This window comes from Bidens hawaiensis, unplaced genomic scaffold (assembly GCF_021521415.1).
Source record: "Bidens hawaiensis isolate Kalapana, Puna unplaced genomic scaffold, B.hawaiensis_p1.1 tig00074883_1, whole genome shotgun sequence".
NCBI classification, from domain to species: domain Eukaryota; kingdom Viridiplantae; phylum Streptophyta; class Magnoliopsida; order Asterales; family Asteraceae; genus Bidens; species Bidens hawaiensis.
Window position 1 is genome coordinate 7,724 of NW_027502990.1, and position 9,797 is coordinate 17,520.

Genomic DNA, 9,797 nt, shown 5'->3' on the forward strand with positions numbered 1-9,797 from the left:
CCTGAACTCTGCCTCTTCCTCCGATAGTTGTAAATCCCTTCTTTAACTGAGCTCGGCTGACTGTATAAGTTACACGTATCAATACTCGCCTGATCTAATCTGGCGGCCTAGTATTAGCTTACTTTTACTTATCGTTTATAATTTATTTTCTAATCGAACTCGACTTTAGGCGAAGTTAAACCTTAGGCGAACTTAGCTTTAGGCGAAGTTAAACCTTAGGCGAACTTAGCTTTAGGCGAAGTTAAACCTTAGGCGAACTTAGCTTTAGGCGAAGTTAAACCTTAGGCGAACTTAGCTTTAGGCGAAGTTAACCCTTAGGCGAACTTAGCTTTAGGCGAAGTTAACCCTTAGGCGAACTTAGCTTTTAGGCGAAGTTGTCATCAGGCGAACTTAGCTTTTAGGCGAAGTTGTCATCAGGCGAACTTAGCTTGCAGGCGAAGTTCATCAGGCGAACTTAGCTTGCAGGCGAAGTTGTCGGCTGCAGCTACTGTTCGTCCTTAATCATCTTCGTTTCTTAACCAAATAACTCGATTTAGGTATCCACGTAATCGTCTGACCAGCGCCTACAAACCCCAACCATCAAATCGGCCTAACATCGATGTTTAAGGGGTGCGATTTAGGCATATAGGTTACGGGTTCTTTTAGGTTAACAATTAACCTATCAAATGCTAATCAATTCCAGTAATATTTGTTGTTTTAGGTTCGTTTATAACAAACTAACACAGATCTATCATTTCCCAAATCAAACCGAACCTATACGAACGATTTCTAACTATAAACGTACCTTGAACGAGTCGAACTACGAACCCGGTTAAGCCTTGATGTTGTTTTGGTCCGTCACGACGTTCCAGCACCAACAAGCTCGGGTTTTCGCCTTCGGATCTTGGTTTGGGTTATAAGATGGTGTTGTGTGTGTTTTGGTGGTGTATGGAATATGTGAGAATGAGGATTAAATGGTGATTAATGGTATTTATATTTAGGGATCATGGGCTTAAGCCCATGGACTCTCCTTCCTTCTTTCATAACCCAAGTCCATAACCCATATCCATTACCCAACACTAGCCCGACACATACCAACTCCTACTCTATTTATTTATTTCCCGATAACCCGAGTAAACTTTCCATCTATTATTAAGTAATACAATTAATATTATTTTGGAAATTTCGGGATGTTACAATCTCGGGTTTACATGTTCATCCAAGATAAGTGTATTGACGTTATGTTAATGTTCGGCTAAGTTCTTTGTTCATTCTAGGTTAGGGTTTTGTGTAATTCTTCTTAAGACCAGATTTGCTATGCTTAAAGTTATGAACTTGATTTGAGTTGTTGCTTTTATCTTGTTTAATTGATTGCTTGATTGTTTAAACAATTTATATTTGCGATTATTGATTAGTGCATCACTTGTTTGGTTTTGTTCATCAACACTTAGGGTTAGGCTCTTGTGCATTGAACTTATAATCATCGGTTCATGTTACTTAATTAGTTGTCATAAAACATAAATTGGTAATTGTGTAGATCGAGTTCAATTGTGTCAACAATTCGGTTAGGGTATCGTTTGTCATCACAATCAAACTACTAGGTCTAGTAATTACTGCGCAATCAAGATAAGTGAATCTGGGATTAAGTTGCTTAACACATTACCTGAACCTATAATGAATGTTTTATTAATATTGTTTGCAAAGTTTTTAAGTAATAATTAAGTTTTAATTAAATCTTTTCTAAAAACTGCTTGACATCGTCTGTCCGACTTAGTTAATAATTAAATTAATAGTATTAAAATTAGTACTTTCCTTGAGTCTCTGAGAAGACGACCTTACTTACCCGTACTTATTATAGGTATTTAAGTCTTAATTAATTGTTTTTGAGTAGACCACGACAACCTACGTAAAAAATGGCCGGTTCCAATCAGTGACACATGTTGTAAGGATAAGCATAATAAAGGTTAATGATTTGTGGAAATCAACAAACCTATTGTTTTTAATGATTCGAGCGAGAATCACCTATGTGAGAGAGAACTAGGGCCGGTTCGAATGGATTTTAGGGCAAAAATCCTAGAGCTCTCGCAGAACCAGGCTAGTGTTCCAGGACCATAATAGGACACGACAGTGAGGGGTTAGCCAGACCAGGGAGAGTGTTGTGTAAAGTGTATTGTTGTCTACATAAATGGGGGTATGTTCAAAGACATCGTGTCCACACACCGCTAGGAGACTAAGTATGCTTCACAAAGGAAGGTTCAAAGGGTAACACCTACCTATCCTGCAATGCTCAACCGTTGAATTGAATCTAAGAAACTTGCATGTATGGATTGATTTCAATGTGAAAATGAATGAGTTTTGTTTTCACATGTAGGAGAAGTTGGAAAATATGTGGAAATGAATAAGTTTTGTTTTCACATGTGGGGGATTGTTGGAAAATTTTTGTGAAAAAAATATATATATATGTTTAAACTTTGAATTATTTTATTCAAGGTTGTTAGTCAATTAGTCAAAGCCATTAAAATGTCCTTTAATTTAGTCAAAAAAATTAAAGTTTTGGTTAATGGTTCCTTTAATTTGGTCAAAAAATTAAAGTTTTGGTTAATGATGGTTGAATGGTTTCAACTTTCTACTAGTATAAATACCAAGGAGCTCCTTGGTTGTAGGCACACAAAAAACACAAAATTAACACATTCTCTCTTGTGTTTTCTCCAACTTTCTCCTTAAAAAATTCTAACATTCTTGATCATCTTCATCATTTTCTTTAAGATACTATTCGGGTGCTAGAGCCCTCACCGGCAGTACATATTGCTTAGGCCGTTGTACCCTGGGAAACAAAACGGGGAGAGACACGGAATTTGTTTTAAGGGCCCCGTGTAAAACACGATCCTCGGCCACAAAGTCTACGGCACCATTCTTCTTCTACACATTTCTTGCATTATTTTATTTCAATTGTATTGTAATTTTGATTTTTTTCCGGTGTAATTCGTATTGTAATTTACTTGCTTTCCAAGATAGGTTTGATTCCTTGTACCGTAATCATTTTATTAAAAGTGTTTTGTTCTTATACGCGAACGGTTTCCTACATATTATTACTTTTTTAAAACATGATTGCAAAAACTAGATTATCCTTGATTTTTCATTATTTGAATCAGGCTCGAAAAAACCAAACCGAATTCAAGTTACAAATTCGAATTTAGTTTTCGAATTATTATACCAGGCTACCAACCGATAGGTATTCACTTGGTCTACTAAACATGTAAGTAGGATTCCCGAACCAGTACATAAATCATTATTGTCACCTTTAGGTCAAATCTAATTTGAACCCATATCCATTCGTCTTTAAAAACTTCATTTACAAGGACACTACCATCAGCTTCCAACAAGCAAATGACCCTGAGTCTGAACTTTCTTTTCAACCCCACAAACATAATCCTCCATGCACGACTTATACGTGCCCATACCCGTAACCCGGCCCGCCAACTCCATCCCCATATCCATCCACTTCTTCGCCTCCACCACCTGCCCCAACCTGAGCGGCAAAGCTGCCCGGTTCCATGCTGTCATTGCAAGCCATTTCCCTTCCTCAACCGGATACTCACCCGCATTCAACCCCACCATAATCCTATATGCCTTCTTATACATCCCATACACCCCATCATCATTATTATCATCATTAACACCATCATCATCATCATTGCCATTGAACTTATTATTGCATCCATGAACACCGGTTATTGTAATTAACTTCCTAAGAACAAGAGCAATGGTCTGATAATCGGGTGATATGGAGGAAAGGAGTAAAGAGATACAAGTGTTGAGACAAAATGTGGCTACTTCAGTGTTTGATTGTGGTCCTTCTGATGCATTTAGACCGATTTGCAGAAGGTGATTCATGTTGCAATGTTTGGAACTAGTGTAGGCTTTTATCAACACAAGTTGTTTTGATTCTGTGTCGGTGATTCGCTTGTATAGATCGTATGCACTCATTGTGTATATGAAGTAGAAATGAGGTTCGATTGTAGCGGTTTGATCATCATCTATGCGCGTCTTCGTGGAGCCCGACATCAGTATCTGTAACCAGAAAACGAATGATTAAACGGAAAATACCCGAACCCAAACAATTGAAGACAGTTTAGTTTTATGTGTTCATAAAACCGAACTCTCAGTTCAGTTTTGGTTTTGACTGTAATTAAAACCGTAAAAAATGAACCGAATCATATTAAGGAGTTTCATAATAAAGTTTAAATTTTTGTAAGAATTTAATAAATGGCGCAACCCAATTTACTTTAGCCTAAATGTATGATAATCAAAGAATTATTAGTAACAAAAAGATTTAGGCCCAAATTCATTATTTTGAGCCAATTCTTTTTTCGGCCCAAAAATTTCATGCCCGAATGGCAAAACTGAAATTGGACCGAACCAAAACTTAACGGTTTTCAAAAACTCATAAGACCAAAATTTTGGGATTTTGTTTGATTTTTGACAAAACGGACCCATGCACATGTTAAAACAGGTCAGGTCTAAACCAGGGTTGAGAGAAAAACAGGTTTTGTACATGTTAAAACGAGCCGGGTCAAGCCAAAATATAACCAAATTGACCCGTTTGTATGGATTAAAATTGCCATATCTAATTAGTACCTTTCCAGCTCTTTCTAGCAAGTCAATAGCTTGTTTGACTTCATTGTCGGTCAATGGATCATTACTTAGCTTCTCACCAGCTAGCATGGCAGACACAGCTAATACTATGGACTTGCACACCATCAGATTATTTCCCTCCATTTCTCCATCAATACCAACACCATAATATTCAGCACACAATCTAAAAAGCTCTGCACATAACTCATAATTCTTGTCTTGGCCACTTTTCAAACCAATATTCCACAGATTCAAAGCAAACCAATTCCGTTCCCGTATTCCAACCTCACCCGGCCCAAAAAACTGTTCGGGTCCAAGATCAGAGAAACGAGTGTGAGCCCGTTTCATGTATTTAAGAACCTCATTTTCATTTTGAGGTTGTTGAATAAGAATTGCGATGAGGGTTCTGAAAACTATAACTTCCGTTGTTGGCATTGGTTTTCCTGTTGAAAAGAAAGTCAAAAGACGGGATAACGAGTCAACTGCAACCGAAAATGCACGACATGCGATCGCTTCATGGGCTGAGAGTGAGAGGAAGTCGGGAGTAAAGTCAATGCACGCAGGCATTGCTTGAATTTGAGTAATAGCACCATTATGATCATTGTTTTGCAGATAAATCTTGAACTGCATAGTTATAAACAAAACATGCTTTAGCCACTCTTTAACGAGAAAATTGAGGCGTCTATTTATAGATAACAAGCTCAAGATTAGTCCTTGGTGCATGAATTTTGCATTTTTTTTCAAGAAATTACTTTACAATTCAGCAAATATTGTGGACTTGATCTAGTTACATTAAGTTTCATTAACAATAATTACTACAATAGGCAACATGTAACTTTAATATAAACACTTCCCACAAAATAAGTTGCAGACTGTCAGATAGATGAAAATTGTGCTTAAAATCTTAAAATAAAGAATGTTTTCAGGAAAATGAATGTTAATCAGTGATACAGTCCCACATCTTGGTCAAATCAATTATTAAAAGAGGGGATAGTGGGTTAATGAGTAGCTGAAATTTAGGATTGGTTATTATTCTATCAATAAAGGTTAGCTAAAGTTTAGGGCATGTTACTATTCCACTAGTGCTTATTTATATCTTTTCTTATAGTGAGGAAGGGGGGAATGTTTATTATTATCTAAGTATTAGGTTTTCTTTAACCTTGTATTGGAGACTTCCCATCTCGAATTGGGTAATCAGAGACCTCCCATCTCGAATCGGGTTATTAAGTTCCAGTAATTGAATCACTTGTTTGAGTCTAGATTCAAGACTCTATCATTTGGTTCTATTGCTGGGAAACACATTTAAAGGAACGATGGTGCAAACCAGGGGTGGTGATTGTAGCAGTCTTACGTCCGATCAAATCGCCGCTCAGTTGGTAGTCATCGCTGCCAAGCTTGACACCATACTCTCACAATTGAGGGGTGATGTTTCAGAAATCAAGTCCCAGATGATAAGAGATGGCAGTTATTGTGAAAAGGCATATAAGGATCAGAAGAACATGGGGGCTGAGGACAGTTTAATGGCTGAAAAAAGAGGCAAGATGGTCAACTCTAATGACCAGAAAAATAGTCATCAGATTTTGGAAATTAAATCTGATGAATCTAATGCCATGAGTTTGGCCCTTGAATCCGAGTCCAAAGTTGGCCATACAAAGCCCAACAGAAACCCAATAGCAACAACTACCTTAAAACCTAACTTATCAGTTGTTAGTCATTCATCGGAATCCACTCCTAAAATCCTTCCACACATATCTAATTATGTGAAGCATGGTCAATTACTAACAAGCAAATTCTTAGAATTAGGGAAAGAGGAAAAGAACGCCGACTCTAAACAAAAAACTGCAATCACAGGGGAAACACATGATAAGAAGGAAATTGCTGAAATCAAACGGTCATCAAGGTGGGGTGTAGATGCAAAAGACAAGGATGCTGTAGGGCCTTCACAATCTGCTCTAGCTTATGGATGTATCTATGAAGCGGGTCAGCCTATAATTGAATGGTTGATCGCTTGGCACAACTTTCGACTTGAGGACAAGTCGTTTGTACGGCCGGGATGTATTGATACAGTCTCATATCTTGGTCAAATCAATTATTAAAAGAGGGGATAGTGGGTTAATGAGTAGCTGAAATTTAGGATCGGTTATTATTCTATCAATAAAGGTTAGCTAAAGTTTAGGGCATGTTACTATTCCACTAGTGCTTATTTATATCTTTTGTTCTAATGAGGAAGGGAGAATGTTTATTATTATCTAAGTATTAGGTTTTCTTTAACCTTGTATTGGAGACTTCCCATCTCGAATTGGGTAATCGGAGACCTCCCATCTCGAATCGGGTTATTAAGTTCCAGTGAATTGAATCACTTGTTTGAGTCCAGATTCAGGACTCTCACTTGATCATATTAAATTCAATATGCACATTAACTAAAGTAAAGCACGCACGCAGAACACATACCTTCAGGAAGACACAAGCAATATTAGGTTCCAGCTGCAATCATGAAAAGCAAAAACTAAGTTAAGAAAATATCATCTAAAGGTTATAATTTTATTGTTGTATTCATGAGAAAGTTGTTGCAGGAAACTTAAAAGACTACCTTAGCAGCCTCATCAATGTATTCTTGAGCTCTATCAAGATGAGAGAGAGCTAGATGACATAAGCACAGTACTCTAAAGCCCTTTGCACGCAGAGATTGGCTCTCTATATCATTAGGAACATATAGCAGAGATTTCTCAAACAATTCCGCACTCACCTCATAATCCTTAGACCTGAAATGCTCTGCTGCACTGCAACATAACTTAGCACATCAGTTCAACTGTAATACTTTCATCATCAGTAACATGTTTCTTTGCAATTTGTTCAATAAACAGTGGCTTACCAGTTCCATAGAAGAGCATGCATACCAGACCTCTCTTTTGCATCAGAAAAAAGAGCAACAACTTTGTCATTTGAAACAAACTCTTCAACCACTTTAGCCCTAACTCTAGGCCCATCACCATTAACACAATCAGCAACCACTCTCCGAACCACTCTAATAGCCGCACCAGCACTAATCTGACACCTCCCTAAACCTCCCAAAAACACCCCCATCGCCGTCTCAGCCCCAGAACTCCCCACCGCCTGCAGGTACGCCTCCACTGCAGACACCCAAACACCCTCGGGAATCCCCTTATTCACCACCATACCCTTCAACTCCTTCTCTGCCTCTCCATATCTTCCCAACCCTAACCAAGCTTTCATGGCTAGCACACTCGAACTCGGATGATGCTCTCCTTTCTCACCCTCTCTCAAAACTCTCACACACTTCAAAACACTATCAAACTCGTCCCTCTGCAAATGCGCCGCCGCCATAAATCTCAGCGTCTTCAACCTCAATTCCTTCAACGCTAGCGTTTCATCCAACTTCTTCACAGTCCTCAATCCTTTCTCACACAACTCCAAAGCCTCACTAATTAACTTCACCGCATCATTTACGCCACTTACTTCACTTTTCGACAAAACTAGCTTTCCGAAACACACATACTGGTTCGCTAACGCCATATAATTATCCGCAATCCCAAACAACACCTTCTTCGACCTGTTTAGTAAATTAATAGCTAGATTTTTATCCGATACCTCCCACGCGGTTTTCGCTCTGGCGATATGCAAATCGAGAAGCATCCGACGCTCTTCGATATCCGAGACGTTATTTATATTGGTTTTAGCCGTCAGATCCGTGGCCTTCTCGAAGCAATTACTAGCTAATTCGTAATTAAGGAGTTGGTACCAGATGGTACCGGTCTTATAGTAAAACGAGGCGCATTTGAAGTAGGGCGAGGGAACGCCGGAGACGTGGACGGCGAGGTGGAGGAGATCGGCGGAGGCTTGGCGGAGAGTGGCGTGTTCGCTTGTGATTTTGGCGGAGGATGCACGGGCGAAGTTGGAGAGATCGATGCAGGCGTTCCATAAGCGGTAACTGAGTTTCCATATCTGGAGGTTGACGGAGTTGGGGAACGGTGCGAGTGGAGTGAGTTGACTCAGTACGTGACGGAGGTTGCTGGTGGTGGAATGTGGCAATGGAGACTCAGGTGAGTGCCGTTCGATTTCGGTTGTGATTGATTCTAGTGTACAGAGGACATCGCTTGTTGAGTCCGCTCCTTGTGCTTGTGGTTGCCGGACGTCCGGCGAAGCGATCTCCGCGATTCGCATTTTTTTGTTACTTTGGGGTGGGGTTTTGAGGGAGACAAGTTTGTGTTTTATAAAACCCTTTTTCGGAGGTTTTTTTTTTTATTATTTCTTTTTCAAACTCACGGAAAGTAACACTGGTTTATAACAACTTTTGTAGTTTTGATCATTCACATACTCATCATCAAATTTTGTGATCGAGGTTTTATAATTTAAGGTTTAAAGTGTTGTGAGAGTACGAGAGAGACATACAATAAATTTTTTATGTATTTGAAAAGCTTTTGTAACACCTTATAAATATTTTAATATGTTTTCTTAAATTGATTGGGAATGAAAGAAAAAGAAAAAAATAATAATGATAAATATATAAAAATAATATTTAATTGAAATTGAGAAACAAAAGATAGTTATTTTAATGTAATTTTAGATTTAAAGACATAGGAAGGGTTGTGAATACCCTTACAAATAAATCTAGCTTGGTTTATGTTTACGGTTTCAATTTTTCTTAACGAAATAGTACCTGATTTATAAATATATGTCTCTTTTGGTTACTTCATTTTCAAAGCGATGTGAGAATTTAAGAGTGTCAATCGTGCCAAGTTGTCAAGTGGATAAGTTTCGGGTTGAAATGTTGAGATTCTTCAATCTTAACCTAACCCATATACGTATTCATGTAGTGTCGTGTCCACATATTTAATTTCGTGCCGTGTTCGGGTCATGTTTCAAATCAACCCATTTTATGTTCATTTATAAATATGAGTATTTTTTGTTTATTGATAAATGCAAGTAATACCTAGGGACTTGATAACAATTTAAATTACTTTTAAGGTGTTTGTTGTTTTAGAAGTAAAATGTCTACAGTCTGCGGATCACATATGTAGATATCTGTTGAAGAAGATGTTGACCAAACCTCTATATTCTGCAAAAAGAAGACTGCTTGTTTTTTTAAAGTCTGTAAACTGCTAAAATAATTGGTGGTTGTGTACGAACGCTGGTAGTGGGTGGTGGTGGTGGTTGACGGTGAT

At 38.2% G+C, this 9,797-nt stretch overlaps 1 protein-coding gene across 1 annotated transcript; it reads right to left on the reverse strand.

Moving 5' to 3' along the window:
• Nucleotides 1–3,268: 3,268 nt before the first annotated feature.
• On the reverse strand, nucleotides 3,269–8,796 carry LOC143606456 (TPR repeat-containing protein ZIP4-like). The gene is made up of 5 exons (XM_077082222.1): nucleotides 7,487–8,796; nucleotides 7,205–7,394; nucleotides 7,066–7,098; nucleotides 4,618–5,238; nucleotides 3,269–4,050 (listed from the first exon to the last, which is right to left on the reverse strand). Exons 1-5 carry the CDS (start codon nucleotides 8,794–8,796, stop codon nucleotides 3,349–3,351), a joined length of 2,856 nt encoding a protein of 951 aa, XP_076938337.1. The 3' UTR covers nucleotides 3,269–3,348.
• Nucleotides 8,797–9,797: the final 1,001 nt, after the last annotated feature.